Below are 21,365 nucleotides of genomic sequence, written 5' to 3' on the forward strand. Positions count from 1 at the left end.
CCAGTGAGCTTCATGGCTGTGTGGGGATTCAAACCCTTGTCTCCCAGGTCGTAGTCCAGCACCTTCACCACTACACCACAGTGGCTGGTGACCCCAAGACTAAAGAAACTTGCGGGCAATTGCCTAAGCAGCACAGTAGGTGGCAGTCATGGGATTGGTTTTTGGTTCTTCGTAAAACCTGAAGAAGCTTCAGAATATTTCAAAGATGCAAGAAACAGCTGTGCCAAAACAAAACAAAACAAAAATTAGAAAAGCTATTTTTGCAAGAGCACAATTGCTGCCTACTTTTTAATAATGTCAAAGTGCAAGGAGAGTCACTGGGAACTGCTGGAACTCCCAAAAAGCCAAAGGAAGCAGCACCAGGCAGGAAAAGAAAAGGGGAAGCAGTTCCACGTGATTTCTGGGCAGGCATTGCAACAAAATATATGAAGATGGAGCTGACCAGCTAGGAAGAAGGATTTAGAAGTGCTAAGCATCGGAGGATGGTCCACTAGGAAAAGTGGGGCACTGCCTCACCTACATCAGCCCACCTCCTGCCTGCCTGCCTGCCTTCTCACGTACAGCAACCAATCAGGAAGTATCTCTGCCTGTCATTGGCTTTGGCTTCACTTACGGTTAAGTATCCCTGCCTGCCTCCCTACCAGTCTCAATGGGCACCGGCCACCACTGGTGCTATGGATGCTGGAATTACAGGTGCAACCTCACGATGGCTTTGCTCAGATTAGTTGCCCCATGGGCCCCTTTAAGATCATGTAGCATATTGTATTTTCAGTCCCAAATATCCCTTCCTGGATGTAAGATTTCCTCAGACTCTCTCCAACGCTGATTTTGTTTAATTGGATTGAGGAGGATATTTCTGCTGAACAAAACCCCTGATGAAAGATACCGCTGATAGCAGCTGATTCTGCAGTAGCACAGCTCCATATTCCATTTTAGATGGAGTTTGTTAGTGATCCTATTGCACACTTTGCATAGGGAGAACCACATTTTCGGAGGAGAGGGGAATCCCGTTAGACACCATCCAAAGCTATCCCTAGGAGTTAACATCAGGCAAGCTCCTTTGCTGTGATGTTTTAGACACATGCTAAAAACTTCTTTGCCTTGGCAAAAAATTACGGATGTAATTTTATTATGTATGCTTCTTTTTAAATTCTCTTGATCTTCTCGATATTTTTTATAACTTTATTACATCTACCTGTTTTTCAATGTTGGTTTTATCTGCATTTTTAAATCAATGCTTATACTCTTCTTTTGTAGACTGCTTAAACTATTTATTGTGTTATTAAGCGGTCTATAAATGTTCTTAAGTTAACAAAATAAAAAATAGCTATAGGCACTTCCAGACAGTCACTGTTTTCAGAGTGGGATTCAGTTACATACCGCCAAATTCAAGTTGTGTGGTTATAGTTGATTGCGAAGACTTGCGCAGCAAACCCACTTTGTAAAAAGATCAGACTTTTCGTGATAAGGAAAGTGATGGGCAGATGCACTGGAAAGTGTTGGATAACACTTGTTTTGACACAACATCCCTCACCACAAACAAATCAGAATACATGCTTGTCAAATAGCTGACATTGTCTAACCTCCCCGGAGACAAATCAGGACAAATGCTCATCGAATAACCCGCATTGTCTAACCTCCCCACAGACAAATCAGGAGGAATGCTCACAAAATAGCCAACCTCGTCTAACATCCTCACAGACAAATCAGTACGAATTCTGAATAAACACATTGTCTGGAAGCACCCTGTAGGACCCGCTCAGCTGCGGACCAAGCAGCTGAGGGGAGGGGAGCTTGTGGATAGAATCTCTTGTCATTCCTTGGCGACTTCTCTTGAGGATTCTCTAGATGATATCCTGTCTCAGCTTCAGCTTGGAATGCAGTTGGGTTTCTTCCAGTTCCGTGACTCTGAGATAAACGAAAGACTTAGATAAACAGGATGAGATCTGGAAGAGACCAGCTATATTACTGTGGGGTGGGGAGGGTGCTTTGAGGAAAAGCTGGAACTCTTCAGGAGCAGAGGTTAATACATCAAAAGCTGTAGACAGATGGTAATGCAGACGGGCATCTTTGTTGCTGAAGTTAAAAAAGCAGCTGGGCAGAGGAATGTATCAAATAGCAATTAAACTAGGGGGGAAATATCTGGGGTAATAGTTTAAAACTGGGGCTGAGTTCTTCCTAAAGTGTCAGCCATTGGCTGAGCTTCCTTAATGTCACAGAGAGAATTTAAGTTGCCTTATACTCAGAGCTTGGAAGATTAATTTTAAAAAGTAATAAATTACAGTTACAATTACATGGCCCAAAAAAGTAGTAACTACTGTTACAATTGCATTTGCTCTGAAAGTAACGGATTGCTTTTTCTCAAAAGTAATCACTACAATTACATTTCAGTTGCTTTTTAAAAAAACGCCTACAAGGTGCTGGCTTTGGCTGCTGCGCATCTAAGTAGTCTAAAACAACATTAAAAATAAACACACACATACAGAGGTAGTAGAATAATTCTTTTTATCCATAAGATAGCAATGGTGGTCTCTGCACTGGTAGGGGAGGTAGGTAGGGGGCTGAGGGGGGGGGAAGTTGGAGCAGGGCCAACTGGAGACACAACATGTCACACCATACCTGTTGTTTGTTAAGGGTGCTGGGAATTGTAGCTCTGTGATGGGTAAACTACAGTTCCCAGGATCGTTGGGGGGGAAACCATGTGGCTTAAATATATGGTGTGTACGCAGGCAAAGCTAAAGATAGACACTTGTTTATTATTAAATTTATATCGCATTCTTCTCCCCGAAAGCAGCCCAGGGCAACACTGAAACAACAGGCTCATTCTGTGTCCACTGACGTTCACACTCTGTAGTCTTACACACGAATCGGTCCAAGTTGTCATGACTCTGGGATCCAGCAGAGTGGTTCAACAATCAACCCCTCTTCCCAAGGAACTCTGGGAGTTGTTGCTGTGTGAGGGGAATAGGGGTCTCCTAACAACTCTCACCCCCCTCACAATCTACAGTTCCCAGGATTCTTTGGGAGAAACCATGATTAAAGTGGAATAATAGTGAAATAAAGGCAGGGCCGGTGACAGCCTGCCCTGGCCCCCTGCTCCCAGCCCCCCCTCCCGTACAGACCGTGTGGGACTGTTCCACCTACCTCTTGTCTCTTTCTGTGAATGCCCTGCACACTGGGCGTGCAGGTTACTGCCATCAACCAAGATGGCGGTGGAGGCTTCTCTAAGGGGCTGATACCTCTACTGCCATCTTCATTGATGGCACACATGCCTACCATCAATCAAGATGGCAGGAGGGGCATCAGCCCCTTAGAGAAGCCTCTGCTGCCATCTCGGTTGATGGCAGCTGCACACACAGCATGCAGGGCATTCACAGAAAGGGAGGGAGGTAGAGTTGGCAGGCGCTGCAGGCCTGCAATCTATAGGAAGGGCTGGGAGCTCCATCTCTGCAATCTGCGGCAGGGTCGGGAGTCGACCCTGCCAAGGATCACAGAAGGGGAGTGCTGCCCCCACACCCTAAGGAGGGGTTCTTCAGGGGACCTCGGCCAAGGCCCAACCTGGCCACCATTTGGCACCAGTCCTGAATAAAGGTATGGTGTGAATGTGGTCCAAGAGAGAGACTGTGGAACAGAGGAAGAGTGCCCATCTTCATGCCAGAGGGTTGGCCCTTTAAGGCTCTGCAGAGTTCTCTACAACGGGGTGGAACCTGGAGGAGGCAGTCTGGAGACAGAGGCACAAAATACCTCAGTCCGCTCCCAACTTTGTTGGAGCAAGTTACTCACTCAGAGCTGTTTGAGGTCCAGTAAGCCAAAGTCTCAGACCAGATCATGACACAAGCCAGTGGAGTGACATAATATAAAGAAAATAAAAGAAGCAAAATGTAAGGCTGCTGTCCTACTGCTCGGCTTCCAGAATATGCTTTGCTGCCATATACGTATGTATGGCCTGCAAGGAAAGAGCCCTGCCCTCACTCAGAACATAGGGATGGTTTTGATAGGCTTAACAGGGCTCCAAGAGGAAGGCAATGGTAAACCACCTCTGAATACTGCTTACCATGAGAACCCTCTTCATAGGGTCACCCTAAGTTGGCAACCCACCAAAATGTACCAACAGGGGCATGTGGGGCAGTAGTTGTTGTTGTTATGGGCCTTCAAGTCGACTGCAACGTATGGCGACCCTATGAATCAGCGACCTCCAACAGCATCTGTCGTGAACCACCCTGTTCAGATCTGGTAAATTCACGTCTGTGGCTTCCTTGATGGAATCAATCCATCTCTTGTTTGGCCTTCCTCTTTTTCTGCTCCCTTTTGTTTTGCCCAGCATTATTGTCTTTTCTAGTGAATCATGTCTTCTCATGATGTGTCTAAAGTATGATAACTTCAGTTTCATCATTTTAGCTTCTAGTGACAGTTCTGGTTTAATTTGTTCTAACACCCAATTGTTTGTCTTTTTCGCAGTCCATGGTATGCGCAAAGCTCTCCTCCAACACCACATTTCAAATGAATTGATTTTTTCTCCTATCTGCTTTTTTCATTGTCCAACTTTCACTTCCATCCATATAGATGGGAATACCATGGTCTGAATGATCCTGACTTTAGTATTCAGTGATACATCTTTGCATTTGAGAACCTTTTCTAGTGGTTGCATAGCTGACCTCACCAGTCCAACCGCCTTTTGATTTCTTGACTGTTGTCTCCATTTTGATTAATGACTGTGCCAAGCTATTGATAATCCTTGACAAGTTCAATGTCCTCATTGTCAACTTTAAAGTTACATTAATCTCCTGTTATCATTACTTTAGTCTTTACTCCCTCCAATCTTCACACCTCCTTCATCTTTCCGCTTTCCTGCTTTCCGTATGATATGTTCTGCATATAGATTAAACATATAGGGTGAAAAAATACACCTCTGTCTCACACCCTTTCTGACTGGGACCAAATCAGTTTCTCCATATTCTGTCCTTACAGTAGCCTCTTGTCCAGAGTATAGGTTGTGCATCAGGACAATCAGATGCTGTGGCACCCCCATTTCTTTTAAAGCGTTCCATAGTTTTTCATGATCTACCCAACCGAACGCTTTGCTGTAATCTATAAAGCACAGGGTGATTTTCTTCTGAAATTCTTTGGGCCATTCCATTATCCAACATATGTTTGGTACCTCTTCCCTTTCTAAATCCAGCTTGGACATCTGGCATTTCTCACTCCATACATGGTAAGAGCCTTTGTTGTAGAATCTTGAGCATTACTTTACTTGCATGGGATATTAAGTTTGATCATTACTGCCTTCCCTGGGATCCCCTTTCTTTGGAATTGGGATGTATATTGAACGCTTCCCCTCTGAGGGCCATTGTTTTATTTTCCATATTTGTTGACACATTTTTGTCAAAATTTGGACAGATTCAGTCTCAGTAACTTGTAGCAACTCTATTGGAATGCCATCTGTTCCTGGTGATTTGTTTCTTCCAAGAATTTTAAGAGCAGCTTTCACCTTATATCCTAAAATTTCTGGTTCCTCATCATACGGTTCCTCGGTGAATGAATCTGTCATCCTTGCATCTCTTTTATATAGTTCTTCAGTGTATTGCTTCCATCTTCCTTTTATTTTATCTCGGTCAGTCAGTGTGTTTTCCTGTTGATTATTCAACATCCCTATTCTTGGTTTTAATTTCCCTTTAATTTCTCTAATCTTTAGGAATAGGGCTCTTGTTCTACCTTTTTTGTTGTTCTCTTCTATTTCTATACAATAACTATTATATAGTTCTCTTTGTCCCTACGTACTAGTTACTGTATTACTGCATTTAGGGTTCTGACCGTGTTTCTATCTCCTTTTGCTTTTCCCTCCCTTTTCTTTAACCATTTTAAGAACTTTGTCAGTTATCCATTGAGGTCTTTTTCTCTTTTTAACTAGAGGTATTTTCTTTTTGCATTCTTCCCTGATAATGTCTCTGACTTCAATCCATAGTTTTTCTGGTTCTTTATCAACTAAGTTTAAAGCCTGAAACCTGTTCCTTATTTGTTCTTTATATTCTTCTGGGATATTATTTAAATTGTATTTTGGCATTATGAGTGCTTTGTTGTCATTCTTTAGCTTTATTCTGATTTTCGATACGACCAGTTCATGATCTGTACCGCAGTCTGCTCCTAGTCTTGTTTTTGCAGAAAGTATGGAACTTCGCATCTTCTGCTACCAATTATAGAATCAATTTAGGAATTATAGAATCAATTTGACCATCTGGTGATGTCCACGTGTACAGTTGTCTTCTTGGTCGCTCAAAAAATGTGTTGGCGAGAAACAAATTATTGGTTTCACAGAATTCAATAAGTCTTTCTCCTGCTTAATTTCTATCTCCTAAGCCCATTTCCCCACAATTTCTAGTTCTTCTCTGTTCCCTACTTTTGCATTCCAGTCCCCCATGATTATCAGAACATCTTGTTCTGGTGTGTGATGAATTTCTTCCTGTACTTCTGTGTAAAATCTCTCCAATTCCTCCTCTTCTTCATTTGCCGTTGGAGCATAGACTTGGGTGATGGTTATGTTAATAGGTTTCCCATTAAATCTCATTGATATAGCTCACTCAGACCTTGCGTTATAGTTCCTAATTGCTTTTGCTACATCACTTCTCACTATTAAAGCAACCCCATTTCTTCTTAATTTCTCATTTCCTGCATAAAATGTTTTCTATCTGCCTGATTGAAAATGTCCCATTTGCATCCATTTAATTCACTCACACCAAGTATGGTAATGTTGATACGTTCCATTTCTTGCTTGACAATTTCTAACTTTCCCTGGTTCATGCTTCTCACATTCCATATTCCTATTGTGTACATTGTACAACTCTGGACTCTCCTTTTGCATCTGTGCACATCAGCCTCTGGGCTTCCTTTCAGCTTTGACCCTGCTGCATCATTAGTCATAGTGCTATACGTACTTGTCTGTTGTTTTTCCCCAGTAGGTTGATGAGTGCCTTCTGTCCTGGGGGTCTCATCTTCCAGCACTATCTCGTGTTGCATTTTGGATACTCTGTTCATAGGGTTTTCGTGGTAAGAGGCATTCCGAGGTGGTTTACCATTGCCATCCTCTGAATCTGGTTGCATTTTAGTCTGGTATCTCAGGTTTGACCATTTCACCTTGGGTGCCCCTGCTAGGAGTCTAGCCTCTTGGTCTAGACTCCTGACGGCATTGTTCTCAGCTTCTTTGATGCTCTCAAACCCCCTCACCATGTTAAGGAGTGCATCCTAGAGGAGAAAAGGAATACTAGAATTGCCTCTTGGTCTGATCCAGCAGGGCTGGATACCTTCTTCCCCTGGTACCTTCTTATGCTTTAAATTGGAAGGACCAGGACTGAACATGAGACTTTCTGCATGGAAAGCATGAACTCCACCAATGAGCTACATCCCTACATTCGACTGTGCATAATTGGAAGGAGCTAGATAGGCACAAGCCTCCTGATTTGGAGGAGTAGGTCTGGGACGTCTCTCACTCCTTACGCCCTCTTTCCCCTCTCCAGCCATGGATTCCTTGCCTCTCTTGGTGCTTCTCTCTTCCCTTCCTTGCTGTAACTCGCTGTGAAGTCTTCCACTTGCAGCTCTTCTCTCTGGGAATATGCAGCACCTATTCTACAGCAAGAACAGACCTCCAATCCCACCCTCCCCACCAGTTAGGAAGAGGTCATCACAGCAGTTTTCATGCCCTCTGATGCCATCTCTAGGAGCCAGAACTCTGTGGTTTTAATGCTTTGGAGTCTGATCTTTGGACCATCTCGCCATAAGAAGAGCCCTGCAGGATCAGGCCAGTGGCCCACCTAGACTAGCATCCTGTTCTCACAGTGGCCAACCAGTTGCCTCAATGGGAAGCCCACAAGGAGCACCTGAGTGCAAGAGTACTCTCCCTACCTGCGATTCCCAGCAACTGGCCTTTAGAAGCAGATGGTATATACTGCCTCTGACATAGAATTGAATCATAAACAAACAGCCACTTAGCAGTCTCTCTCTCTCTCTCTCACACACACACACACACGCACACACAATTAGCACAAGCACATATCCTCCCCCCCCCCATGGCATAGGCTTGAGCCAAAAGGAGGGTTTTTTCAAGCTTAAATGTGACTGTGTTTTCAGCAGGTAAGGGGGAGTCGCAACAGAGGAGGGCAAAAGGTTACCTGTCTGCCACTACCCCATCATTCCCCAGCTTTGACCCCCCACATACACAGCCTCTCCCACCATCGCCTCAACAGTTAGGCTTGTGGGGAGAGAGACTCCCCTTGATTTCAATACGAGCTTTTTAAAAGCAGGGCAGAGCCAAGGAGGGGAGGCTGTGGCCAGATGAGGAGGCTCTCACATGGTGGTGGTTTTGCACCTGTAACCAAGCCTAAGCATATGCAACCGCAATAACCAGGCCTTGCTTCCCTGTTGACCTTTGGCGCCGCTGCCTTCGCTGTTTACCCAGCATTGCATTGTGGGTTGTAAGCTCCTCTGGGCGGGGACCTGCTCTCTTTTGTACTCTGTAAGGTAAGGGTGGAGAACCTCAGGCTGGGGAGCAAATGTGGCTCTCCAGGCCTCTCTGTCTGGCCCTCTGGACTTTCACCAGATGAAACCCCCTCCCCAGCCACACCCCTCATCGGCGCACCTCCAGTGTTTTTGTCTGGCTGGGATGTGATCTTGAACTCTGATAATGCCTCTTGCTTGCCTGGATGGAGGTTAGAGAGGGGTGCGTGTAGAAACTGCTGCACAAATAACGTTTACATTCATTGCACTGCCCACATTTGCCTCTGGCCCCTTCACCATAGCATATGGCCCCCCGAGGGTTGCCCAGAAGGCAATGTGGCCCTCGGGCCAAAACAGATGTCCCACCATTCTGACAGAGCATCATGCACTGATGCTGCTACATAAATAGGCGAATTTCCACGCATCTGAGTTGTTTCTATTGCAACAGAGACTCCTCTAGCGCTAGTCTGACTATGCTGACTACATCTCCCAGGATCCTTAGGGAGGGCAAGCGGGGGGAGAGAAACCAGGATTGTAAAGGGTAGGGAATCCAGGTGTGTTTTTCTAGGCCTGCTTGTCTTTCATTTGTCTCTTTATTTTAGAAGTTATTTGGTGTTGCACAGAGCAGAGCTTGGAAAAGTTACTTTTTTGAACTACAACTCCCATCAGCCCAATCCAGTGGCCATGTTGGCTGGGGCTGATGGGAGTTGTAGTTCAAAAAAGTAACTTTTCCAAGCTCTGCGACAGATCCTATCAGCTTTGCTAATGGTGGGCTAAAGAAGAGATGATAACACAGGGAGTCCTTGCTGTTCCAATCCCATGTCATTCAGAGAACCTGTTTGGGCCCTCTTTGACTGAGAGAAGGGACTGTGTGGCCTTAAGGTCAATTGAGAGAGAGACCAAGTAATGCCCAAGAGAGAAATACAGAACTTGGCAGGAAAAAAAGTGCAGGACAACAAAGGTTGGCAAGAGAGAACCATTTTATTTTTGTAAAGAAAAAGCATGTGACAAAAAGATTATATTTTGCAATGTTGCCCCGTAAGTGTTCTGTCACAGTATTAATGCTCCTTCCATGAAAGGGCACAGATGTAAACCCCCCTCCAAGAAGGTAAACGTTGAAACAGGTTATTTGATGAGAAGGACAACATAAAGTGTTTGTAACATTCCAGTGGTATATATCCTAAGGAGCAACCTTGGCATGTAGAAATTTATAACCACATTGCATCTATCCGCACACACACTAAGGTCCACTGAAAATTCACATCTGAGCTTAAAGATATAAAAAGAAACCACAACAGAAAAACAGAATCTAAGTGACCAAGAACTGCTACAGACCCACCACCATCTCTGGGTCACTGAGGTCAGCAGAAGTTCCAGCAATAAAGGTTTTTGAAAAATAATTCCTCTTTTAAGAGCAAGAATTTTCTTAGAGCCCAATAAAGGGGGGGGCTGGGTTGCAAAATCCAGCGTTTGCAAGTAGAAAATATAAGATATAAATATTAACATACATCATTTTACTTACTCATAGAAACTACAATAGCGCAAATTCAGTATGTTACATTGCAGTTGTTCAGGCTGTGTATTAACATTGGGATTTGGTTGTAAAAAGCAGCGATCATGACATACAATTGGGCAACAACACACTCCATTTGCATCACATGAATATACAGAATACTGTCTCCACCTAGTGGAAAGACCACATGTGAGCTTGCTTTGGTCTATTGCTAAATATGAGTTGGGGGAGGAGTGGGCACATACACACATAACCCATCCAGAGTTTATTTTTCTGACTCATTATTTTCAAACAGAAAGACAGATCCAATTGTAACCCCCCCCAAACTTCAAAGAGAGTGCAATCCAATCCACTGTAGGTTGTATGCTTAATTCTGGATCAGCTTTCCTACGGACCAACTGTCTTGTATGTCTTGTATGAATTAAGTCTGTTTGTTAGCCAACGCACAATCCCACCACTGTGCTCAAACATAGAATCTGAACCTTTACAGCTTTCTTTGCATAGAATGGAAAGCAAAAGGAGAGCTGTGTGTCGTCAACATGTTCATGGGATCAAATCCCCAAAAGACCTCTCCAAGTGGTTCCATGTTGATGTTAAATAGTACAGGGGTCAGTATGGAACCCAAATGAACCTCGAGGGCATTGGCCACGGGGCCTCATCTTCTGGGATCTGTCAGATGGAACCACCACGGCTCAGTGGTACAGCAGCTGCTTTGCATGCAGAAGGTCCCAGGTTTGGTCCTGGCATCGCCAGGTAAGGTTGAGAATGACTCCCTGTATGAAACCCCAGAGAGCCGCTGCCAGTCAGTGTACCGTAGACAACATTGACCAATGGTATGACTCGGTATAAGGTAGCTTCCTATTTCCTCCCATTTCCTCTTCCAGACAGATGCCCAAGAAGGACGCTTTGGCCAATGGTATGGAATCCACTAAGTCCAAAAAGGATGCACCTCCACAAGTCATCCACTAAGGTAGTCCCCAAACCAGACCTGCACCCGGATTGGGATAAATAATGTGTCTCATTTCTATTTCCCCCCCTAAAAGCCCTTTTATACAGGACTCGAGGAAATCCCACTGAATTGGAATGGACTGAAATAACCATCAAAATAACGATAAGGCAACGTTACATGATTCTATTGCTCCTGGAGTTCCCTGAGTTTTGGAAGGAGAATGGTAAAGACTTTGCATAGAAGTGCTTGCAGCTTTCCTCTTTGCTTAGCCTCAGACATTGTGGATTGAACAAGTAATAGAAGCAAAGCATTGATTTCAGCATAAAGTTGATTCTTCATTGGCATTGCTCTGGTCCAAGGTTTCCAAAAGCTCTCCCGAAGGGGCTCAGTTTATCTCTAACCGGATCTCGGCCTGGACAGGAGCAGAACTTCCTAAAAGTACAATCCGAGAGAGTCATATAGGGTAAGTAAGAGAGCTTATACCAAAAGATATATAAGACCACTTCTTCTAACTGGTTATAACTTTAAGTTTTATGTTAGCCTTATCTGGGGTCTGCTGTGGGATACGTGGGTGGGAGTAACCCTATTGAGTTCAGTGTGATTTACATCTGAGTAAATATGCATAGAATCGCAGGCTTAAGTTAATAGAAAGCTAGGGCTGTGCCAAAAATTTCAAAAAATTATTTTTCAGAAGTTCTTTGGGTGGGTGGGAGCAAAACAAACCCATCACAAAATTCAGGGTGGATTTCTCCATAATTCTGGGGAGGGGGCAGAGGCTTAGTGTATGGATCCTTACACCTTGACCAGGGTTTTTCCCTGTGCCACTCACAGCCAAAATTCCCATGCCGCTCACAGTGGCACAAGGCAGTCCTTCTCCATAACTTCCCACTACTCCCACTTCCTGGAATACCCTTGGCAGCAACGCCAAATCATGCCACACCATGTTGCCCCCAAAGCATCTTGGGAAGTATGGCTGGTGGGAAGTGGGGTGAGGATTAACGCACAGGTTTCTGCCATCTGCACTTCTTCTTGAGACCCAGAAAAGTAAATAGTAAACCTCAACCCAAAAAATTCAGAGAAATGGTTCCTCTCCTTGCCCCCAAAGAAAACTAGTCCACATTTTCACAGAGGGAGAATATACAGGAAGAAGGTGGAGATTTCAATCCAGTCTTATAAATAGCATTTATATCCCACACTTCCCGCTAAGAGTTCACAGCAACACACACACGGATTCTCCCAGACATGGGCCATATTTACGCTATTCATTTATTCCACTTTATACAGTCCAGGCTTCGCCCAAAGAATCCTGAGAAGTGTAGCTTGTGAAAGATGGTGAGAGCTGTTAGGAGAACCCAGTTCCCCTCATAGAGCTACAATTGCCAGAGCGGTTTAACAGAATCCCTCTTCCCAGAGAACTCTGGGAATTGTAGCTCTGTGAGGGGAATAGGGGTTTCCTAACAACTCTCAGCACCCTTCACAAACTACAGCTCCCAGGATTCTTTGAAGGAAGCCAGGACTGTGAAGTGGAATAAATGCATGGTGTGGATGTGGCCTATATGCTCTTCCAACCTATATCTTAGGTTGCAATCACACTATTTCGTCTGATGGAACCCAGTGGGGGCCACTGAGAATGAAGCCCGCCTCGATCTGCATACACCCCAAGGCTGGCTCTAGGTTTGAGGGGCCTTGGGCAAGGTAACCTCTGATGGACCTCCTCATCCACATCAAACTCTGGCATGCCTATCTGGTGGAGAGTAGCAGTGGTGGTGGCAGCAGCACTTTCAACAGCATTCCAGAGAAGGGAGCACTCCAAAGCTTTCCAAACTCGGCCAGGTAGTTGTGTAGCTGCCATTTTAATTTCCAGAATACTTACCAATAAATCTGAGGTTTGTTTGGAGATTATAAGATGCCCTGTGGGGGGGAAACACCAAGGAGACAAGATGAGGCACATTGGAGGTCTCTAGTTCTGGCTAGCATTGAAACGAATTTCAGTTTTGTGGCAGCCAAAATCTACTGCCTGAGGAAGCCATCTTACTAATGGTAGGTCTAATGGTGGGGCCCGCCTTGGTCAGCTACAGAAACAATTCAAGATTATCAGGATATCAAGTAGCATCAAGTAATATTCTGCCAAAGACATGGCAAATGCCACAAAATGGAGTAAGCCCAAGACCGCAGCTCCTTAGGACTTACCACCAACAGTGAAACATCCTGATTGCATGGTAAAACATGCTGTAGCCTTGGAAATGGATCCATCTTGGCCTGCAACAAGACAAGAGGGGAAGACTTGAGGTTCTTGGACATCTCTCGGACTGAAACAAAAACTGCTTAAAAGGTTTCTTCAAAATTTCTTTTTTTGATCTGAGGACCACATGCCAAAGTGGGTGTGGCTGAAGTGCAAAAGTAGGTGGAGCCAAAGCCAAATGGAATATATTAATACATCTGATGGGCAGAGCAGTTCAATCCCCCAATCCATTGTGTGGAGGGGGGTGTTGTATAGGCAGAGGTGTCACTCTAACCAGCCCTGCCTGGTTCTACGGGGAGCCTTGCCAGTGAAGAGTGCCCCAATGTGCTTGCCCAAATGATAGATGGGCTTTACCACCAGCGGTATCCCCACCAGTGATAATCAGCAGGAACCCCTGAAATGGGGCATTTTGGGAGTAGGCAGAGCTAGGCTACAACAGAATCATCTGGATCCAGAGCCAGCCTTGCTGCCTTCACATTATTTGCAATCAGCCTGATCTGGGCCTCTTTGCTGCACCAGCCGGGAGCAGGCAGAGCAAAGAGGAAGTTTTTCCACACACACACTGCCTGCCCTGGCTGGTGTGGGTCAAAGGGGAGATGCGGGTCAACCTCTGTCTTGTTGCCAGGTAGCTGCAAACAAAACTGGCCTGTTTGGAAGGGCTGTTTGTTTGCACTGACCTTTTATTTAATGAGTGTATGCACAAAGTTAAAAAGACCGTTTTAAAAATGTAGTATTTCAGTGAATCCATATAAGAGGTCAATTTTAGGAACCATGATGGGACAACATTGAACTGAATTGTCAACTGTTTAAAGAAGACTGCTTTCATTCATTTTGTGTGTGCATGCAGAACAATCCTATGTAGCCCTACGTATATGCAAGCCCCACTGAGTTCAGTGAGGCTTACTCCCATGTAAGTGGGCACAGGCCTGCAGCCTTCTATTCTGCGTATTTGCAAGGAAGGCGGATGGGGAGAAAAACTGTGACTGGTTGGCTCTTCTACTGTGAACCCTGGCTCTGCCTACCATTAACTGTCCCATCAGTACCAAAAGGCATCAGCCTCCATTGCCCCCTCCCCCGCTGGCCTGCTCTTGTGATTTTCTCTCCCCTCCCCACAAAAAATTACTTCCTCATTGAGAATAGATTGGAGCGCTCCTTCCTGCTTTTTGCTCCTCAGCGGGGAGGGAAATTGCTAGACCAGAGAAGACAGCAACGTCCTAGGACACCAGAGCAGAGAGTGCTGCAATCTACCCCTCCCTGATGCTGGTGGCTGTGGCAGTCAATTCAATTGGGGGTTGGCAGGCATTTTTAAAAACCTTAATGGATTCATCACCCCTGCCCACTAGGGATGGAGGAGAAATTAAATTCAGTTCGTATTTCAAGCCAAATTATCAAATTTGCAGTTTCTGAAACAATATGCGAAATGAAACATAGGGCTCATCTACATGGGGATTTACTGTGGGTCTGGTGCTACTCACATCCCCTTTTAATTTGCACGGTTCACATGACGTTACTGGCAAACAGAAGCTATCACAGTTTTCCCCCTGTATATCTGTACTAAGCCAATCCTCTGATAATATGAAAAGGGAAGGAACAAATGTCTGCACTCCGGATCTCTAGTGCTTGCAGATGCTTTGCTCCAATGCTTTTAGGTGGGTGTGTGAATCGTTCCCCTCTCCACACCCCCTCCCTCCCCTCCTCCCTTCATTCATTTCAATTCCTGAGGGCCAAAGAGAAACATCCGGCTCTCTCTCCCATTCTGCTGGGATTTTTATGTTGTTGCAAATGTTAGTCAAAACAGAGTACAGAAATGTGTTTATTAGGATAAATTCGCACTAAAATTCTGGAGAATTTTCATAAGGATTTTTTTAAATCACAAATTGCTGCAGAAATGAGGAGAGCTGAATTTAAGATTGGATACATGAAAAACTGATGGAACCATCCCTACTGCCCATCCTAAGACTTACCATCGACTCTGAAAAGTAAAATACGGAACTGCCGGGGATCCACCTTGACCTACAACAAAATAATGAGGAGACAACTTAAAACACATACTACACACACTCATCTGTAGAGTTGGAATGATTTTGTTCCAAAAATATTCTCATCAAAATGGCTGGTGGGAAGTGGGGTGAGGATTAACGCACAGGTTTCTGCCATCTGCACTTCTTCTTGAGACCCAGAAAAGTAAATAGTAAACCTCAACCCAAAAAATTCAGAGAAATGGTTCCTCTCCTTGCCCCCAAAGAAAACTAGTCCACATTTTCACAGAGGGAGAATATACAGGAAGAAGGTGGAGATTTCAATCCAGTCTTATAAATAGCATTTATATCCCACACTTCCCGCTAAGAGTTCACAGCAACACACACACGGATTCTCCCAGACATGGGCCATATTTACGCTATTCATTTATTCCACTTTATACAGTCCAGGCTTCGCCCAAAGAATCCTGAGAAGTGTAGCTTGTGAAAGATGGTGAGAGCTGTTAGGAGAACCCAGTTCCCCTCATAGAGCTACAATTGCCAGAGAGGTTTAACAGAATCCCTCTTCCCAGAGAACTCTGGGAATTGTAGCTCTGTGAGGGGAATAGGGGTTTCCTAACAACTCTCAGCACCCTTCACAAACTACAGCTCCCAGGATTCTTTGAAGGAAGCCAGGACTGTGAAGTGGAATAAATGCATGGTGTGGATGTGGCCTATATGCTCTTCCAACCTATATCTTAGGTTGCAATCACACTATTTCGTCTGATGGAACCCAGTGGGGGCCACTGAGAATGAAGCCCGCCTCGATCTGCATACACCCCAAGGCTGGCTCTAGGTTTGAGGGGCCTTGGGCAAGGTAACCTCTGATGGACCTCCTCATCCACATCAAACTCTGGCATGCCTATCTGGTGGAGAGTAGCAGTGGTGGTGGCAGCAGCACTTTCAACAGCATTCCAGAGAAGGGAGCACTCCAAAGCTTTCCAAACTCGGCCAGGTAGTTGTGTAGCTGCCATTTTAATTTCCAGAATACTTACCAATAAATCTGAGGTTTGTTTGGAGATTATAAGATGCCCTGTGGGGGGGAAACACCAAGGAGACAAGATGAGGCACATAGGAGGTCTCTAGTTCTGGCTAGCATTGAAACGAATTTCAGTTTTGTGGCAGCCAAAATCTACTGCCTGAGGAAGCCATCTTACTAATGGTAGGTCTAATGGTGGGGCCCGCCTTGGTCAGCTACAGAAACAATTCAAGATTATCAGGATATCAAGTAGCATCAAGTAATATTCTGCCAAAGACATGGCAAATGCCACAAAATGGAGTAAGCCCAAGACCGCAGCTCCTTAGGACTTACCACCAACAGTGAAACATCCTGATTGCATGGTAAAACATGCTGTAGCCTTGGAAATGGATCCATCTTGGCCTGCAACAAGACAAGAGGGGAAGACTTGAGGTTCTTGGACATCTCTCGGACTGAAACAAAAACTGCTTAAAAGGTTTCTTCAAAATTTCTTTTTTTGATCTGAGGACCACATGCCAAAGTGGGTGTGGCTGAAGTGCAAAAGTAGGTGGAGCCAAAGCCAAATGGAATATATTAATACATCTGATGGGCAGAGCAGTTCAATCCCCCAATCCATTGTGTGGAGGGGGGTGTTGTATAGGCAGAGGTGTCACTCTAACCAGCCCTGCCTGGTTCTACGGGGAGCCTTGCCAGTGAAGAGTGCCCCAATGTGCTTGCCCAAATGATAGATGGGCTTTACCACCAGCGGTATCCCCACCAGTGATAATCAGCAGGAACCCCTGAAATGGGGCATTTTGGGAGTAGGCAGAGCTAGGCTACAACAGAATCATCTGGATCCAGAGCCAGCCTTGCTGCCTTCACATTATTTGCAATCAGCCTGATCTGGGCCTCTTTGCTGCACCAGCCGGGAGCAGGCAGAGCAAAGAGGAAGTTTTTCCACACACACACTGCCTGCCCTGGCTGGTGTGAGTCAAAGGGGAGATGCGGGTCAACCTCTGTCTTGTTGCCAGGTAGCTGCAAACAAAACTGGCCTGTTTGGAAGGGCTGTTTGTTTGCACTGACCTTTTATTTAATGAGTGTATGCACAAAGTTAAAAAGACCGTTTTAAAAATGTAGTATTTCAGTGAATCCATATAAGAGGTCAATTTTAGGAACCATGATGGGACAACATTGAACTGAATTGTCAACTGTTTAAAGAAGACTGCTTTCATTCATTTTGTGTGTGCATGCAGAACAATCCTATGTAGCCCTACGTATATGCAAGCCCCACTGAGTTCAGTGAGGCTTACTCCCATGTAAGTGGGCACAGGCCTGCAGCCTTCTATTCTGCGTATTTGCAAGGAAGGCGGATGGGGAGAAAAACTGTGACTGGTTGGCTCTTCTACTGTGAACCCTGGCTCTGCCTACCATTAACTGTCCCATCAGTACCAAAAGGCATCAGCCTCCATTGCCCCCTCCCCCGCTGGCCTGCTCTTGTGATTTTCTCTCCCCTCCCCACAAAAAATTACTTCCTCATTGAGAATAGATTGGAGCGCTCCTTCCTGCTTTTTGCTCCTCAGCGGGGAGGGAAATTGCTAGACCAGAGAAGACAGCAACGTCCTAGGACACCAGAGCAGAGAGTGCTGCAATCTACCCCTCCCTGATGCTGGTGGCTGTGGCAGTCAATTCAATTGGGGGTTGGCAGGCATTTTTAAAAACCTTAATGGATTCATCACCCCTGCCCACTAGGGATGGAGGAGAAATTAAATTCAGTTCGTATTTCAAGCCAAATTATCAAATTTGCAGTTTCTGAAACAATATGCGAAATGAAACATAGGGCTCATCTACATGGGGATTTACTGTGGGTCTGGTGCTACTCACATCCCCTTTTAATTTGCACGGTTCACATGACGTTACTGGCAAACAGAAGCTATCACAGTTTTCCCCCTGTATATCTGTACTAAGCCAATCCTCTGATAATATGAAAAGGGAAGGAACAAATGTCTGCACTCCGGATCTCTAGTGCTTGCAGATGCTTTGCTCCAATGCTTTTAGGTGGGTGTGTGAATCGTTCCCCTCTCCACACCCCCTCCCTCCCCTCCTCCCTTCATTCATTTCAATTCCTGAGGGCCAAAGAGAAACATCCGGCTCTCTCTCCCATTCTGCTGGGATTTTTATGTTGTTGCAAATGTTAGTCAAAACAGAGTACAGAAATGTGTTTATTAGGATAAATTCGCACTAAAATTCTGGAGAATTTTCATAAGGATTTTTTTAAATCACAAATTGCTGCAGAAATGAGGAGAGCTGAATTTAAGATTGGATACATGAAAAACTGATGGAACCATCCCTACTGCCCATCCTAAGACTTACCATCGACTCTGAAAAGTAAAATACGGAACTGCCGGGGATCCACCTTGACCTACAACAAAATAATGAGGAGACAACTTAAAACACATACTACACACACTCATCTGTAGAGTTGGAATGATTTTGTTCCAAAAATATTCTCATCAAAATGGCTGGTGGGAAGTGGGGTGAGGATTAACGCACAGGTTTCTGCCATCTGCACTTCTTCTTGAGACCCAGAAAAGTAAATAGTAAACCTCAACCCAAAAAATTCAGAGAAATGGTTCCTCTCCTTGCCCCCAATGAAAACTAGTCCACATTTTCACAGAGGGAGAATATACAGGAAGAAGGTGGAGATTTCAATCCAGTCTTATAAATAGCATTTATATCCCACACTTCCCGCTAAGAGTTCACAGCAACACACACACGGATTCTCCCAGACATGGGCCATATTTACGCTATTCATTTATTCCACTTTATACAGTCCAGGCTTCGCCCAAAGAATCCTGAGAAGTGTAGCTTGTGAAAGATGGTGAGAGCTGTTAGGAGAACCCAGTTCCCCTCATAGAGCTACAATTGCCAGAGAGGTTTAACAGAATCCCTCTTCCCAGAGAACTCTGGGAATTGTAGCTCTGTGAGGGGAATAGGGGTTTCCTAACAACTCTCAGCACCCTTCACAAACTACAGCTCCCAGGATTCTTTGAAGGAAGCCAGGACTGTGAAGTGGAATAAATGCATGGTGTGGATGTGGCCTATATGCTCTTCCAACCTATATCTTAGGTTGCAATCACACTATTTCGTCTGATGGAACCCAGTGGGGGCCACTGAGAATGAAGCCCGCCTCGATCTGCATACACCCCAAGGCTGGCTCTAGGTTTGAGGGGCCTTGGGCAAGGTAACCTCTGATGGACCTCCTCATCCACATCAAACTCTGGCATGCCTATCTGGTGGAGAGTAGCAGTGGTGGTGGCAGCAGCACTTTCAACAGCATTCCAGAGAAGGGAGCACTCCAAAGCTTTCCAAACTCGGCCAGGTAGTTGTGTAGCTGCCATTTTAATTTCCAGAATACTTACCAATAAATCTGAGGTTTGTTTGGAGATTATAAGATGCCCTGTGGGGGGGAAACACCAAGGAGACAAGATGAGGCACATAGGAGGTCCCTAGTTCTGGCTAGCATTGAAACGAATTTCAGTTTTGTGGCAGCCAAAATCTACTGCCTGAGGAAGCCATCTTACTAATGGTAGGTCTAATGGTGGGGCCCGCCTTGGTCAGCTACAGAAACAATTCAAGATTATCAGGATATCAAGTAGCATCAAGTAATATTCTGCCAAAGACATGGCAAATGCCACAAAATGGAGTAAGCCCAAGACCGCAGCTCCTTAGGACTTACCACCAACAGTGAAACATCCTGATTGCATGGTAAAACATGCTGTAGCCTTGGAAATGGATCCATCTTGGCCTGCAACAAGACAAGAGGGGAAGACTTGAGGTTCTTGGACATCTCTCGGACTGAAACAAAAACTGCTTAAAAGGTTTCTTCAAAATTTCTTTTTTTGATCTGAGGACCACATGCCAAAGTGGGTGTGGCTGAAGTGCAAAAGTAGGTGGAGCCAAAGCCAAATGGAATATATTAATACATCTGATGGGCAGAGCAGTTCAATCCCCCAATCCATTGTGTGGAGGGGGGTGTTGTATAGGCAGAGGTGTCACTCTAACCAGCCCTGCCTGGTTCTACGGGGAGCCTTGCCAGTGAAGAGTGCCCCAATGTGCTTGCCCAAATGATAGATGGGCTTTACCACCAGCGGTATCCCCACCAGTGATAATCAGCAGGAACCCCTGAAATGGGGCATTTTGGGAGTAGGCAGAGCTAGGCTACAACAGAATCATCTGGATCCAGAGCCTGCCTTGCTGCCTTCACATTATTTGCAATCAGCCTGATCTGGGCCTCTTTGCTGCACCAGCCGGGAGCAGGCAGAGCAAAGAGGAAGTTTTTCCACACACACACTGCCTGCCCTGGCTGGTGTGGGTCAAAGGGGAGATGCGGGTCAACCTCTGTCTTGTTGCCAGGTAGCTGCAAACAAAACTGGCCTGTTTGGAAGGGCTGTTTGTTTGCACTGACCTTTTATTTAATGAGTGTATGCACAAAGTTAAAAAGACCGTTTTAAAAATGTAGTATTTCAGTGAATCCATATAAGAGGTCAATTTTAGGAACCATGATGGGACAACATTGAACTGAATTGTCAACTGTTTAAAGAAGACTGCTTTCATTCATTTTGTGTGTGCATGCAGAACAATCCTATGTAGCCCTACGTATATGCAAGCCCCACTGAGTTCAGTGAGGCTTACTCCCATGTAAGTGGGCACAGGCCTGCAGCCTTCTATTCTGCGTATTTGCAAGGAAGGCGGATGGGGAGAAAAACTGTGACTGGTTGGCTCTTCTACTGTGAACCCTGGCTCTGCCTACCATTAACTGTCCCATCAGTACCAAAAGGCATCAGCCTCCATTGCCCCCTCCCCCGCTGGCCTGCTCTTGTGATTTTCTCTCCCCTCCCCACAAAAAATTACTTCCTCATTGAGAATAGATTGGAGCGCTCCTTCCTGCTTTTTGCTCCTCAGCGGGGAGGGAAATTGCTAGACCAGAGAAGACAGCAACGTCCTAGGACACCAGAGCAGAGAGTGCTGCAATCTACCCCTCCCTGATGCTGGTGGCTGTGGCAGTCAATTCAATTGGGGGTTGGCAGGCATTTTTAAAAACCTTAATGGATTCATCACCCCTGCCCACTAGGGATGGAGGAGAAATTAAATTCAGTTCGTATTTCAAGCCAAATTATCAAATTTGCAGTTTCTGAAACAAT

General features: G+C 45.2%; 1 protein-coding gene and 1 long non-coding RNA gene across 8 annotated transcripts in view; one reads left to right on the forward strand and one right to left on the reverse strand.

Annotated features, from left to right (window-relative positions):
• Window positions 1-332: 332 nt before the first annotated feature.
• Window positions 333-15,281, forward strand: LOC133375376 (uncharacterized). Its single transcript, XR_009760190.1, has 3 exons — window positions 333-614; window positions 11,041-11,409; window positions 15,075-15,281. It is a non-coding gene; the product is annotated as an uncharacterized LOC133375376 (long non-coding RNA).
• LOC133375375 (uncharacterized) overlaps window positions 9,447-21,365 on the reverse strand; it is a 31,585-nt gene continuing 19,666 nt past the window's right edge. For all 7 annotated transcript variants that reach the window (XM_061606972.1, XM_061606974.1, XM_061606971.1 and 4 more), the window contains 9 exons: window positions 19,901-19,969; window positions 19,584-19,621; window positions 18,535-18,583; window positions 16,519-16,587; window positions 16,202-16,239; window positions 15,153-15,201; window positions 13,137-13,205; window positions 12,820-12,857; window positions 9,447-11,378 (listed from right to left, as the gene is read on the reverse strand). In XM_061606972.1, coding sequence (XP_061462956.1) covers window positions 11,332-11,378; window positions 12,820-12,857; window positions 13,137-13,205; window positions 15,153-15,201; window positions 16,202-16,239; window positions 16,519-16,587; window positions 18,535-18,583; window positions 19,584-19,621; window positions 19,901-19,969 — 466 coding nt within the window. In that variant the 3' untranslated portion in view covers window positions 9,447-11,331. The remainder of the gene's footprint in view (window positions 11,379-12,819; window positions 12,858-13,136; window positions 13,206-15,152; window positions 15,202-16,201; window positions 16,240-16,518; window positions 16,588-18,534; window positions 18,584-19,583; window positions 19,622-19,900; window positions 19,970-21,365) is intronic.

Source organism: Rhineura floridana, unplaced genomic scaffold, assembly GCF_030035675.1.
Source record: "Rhineura floridana isolate rRhiFlo1 unplaced genomic scaffold, rRhiFlo1.hap2 scaffold_19, whole genome shotgun sequence".
NCBI lineage: Eukaryota > Metazoa > Chordata > Lepidosauria > Squamata > Rhineuridae > Rhineura > Rhineura floridana.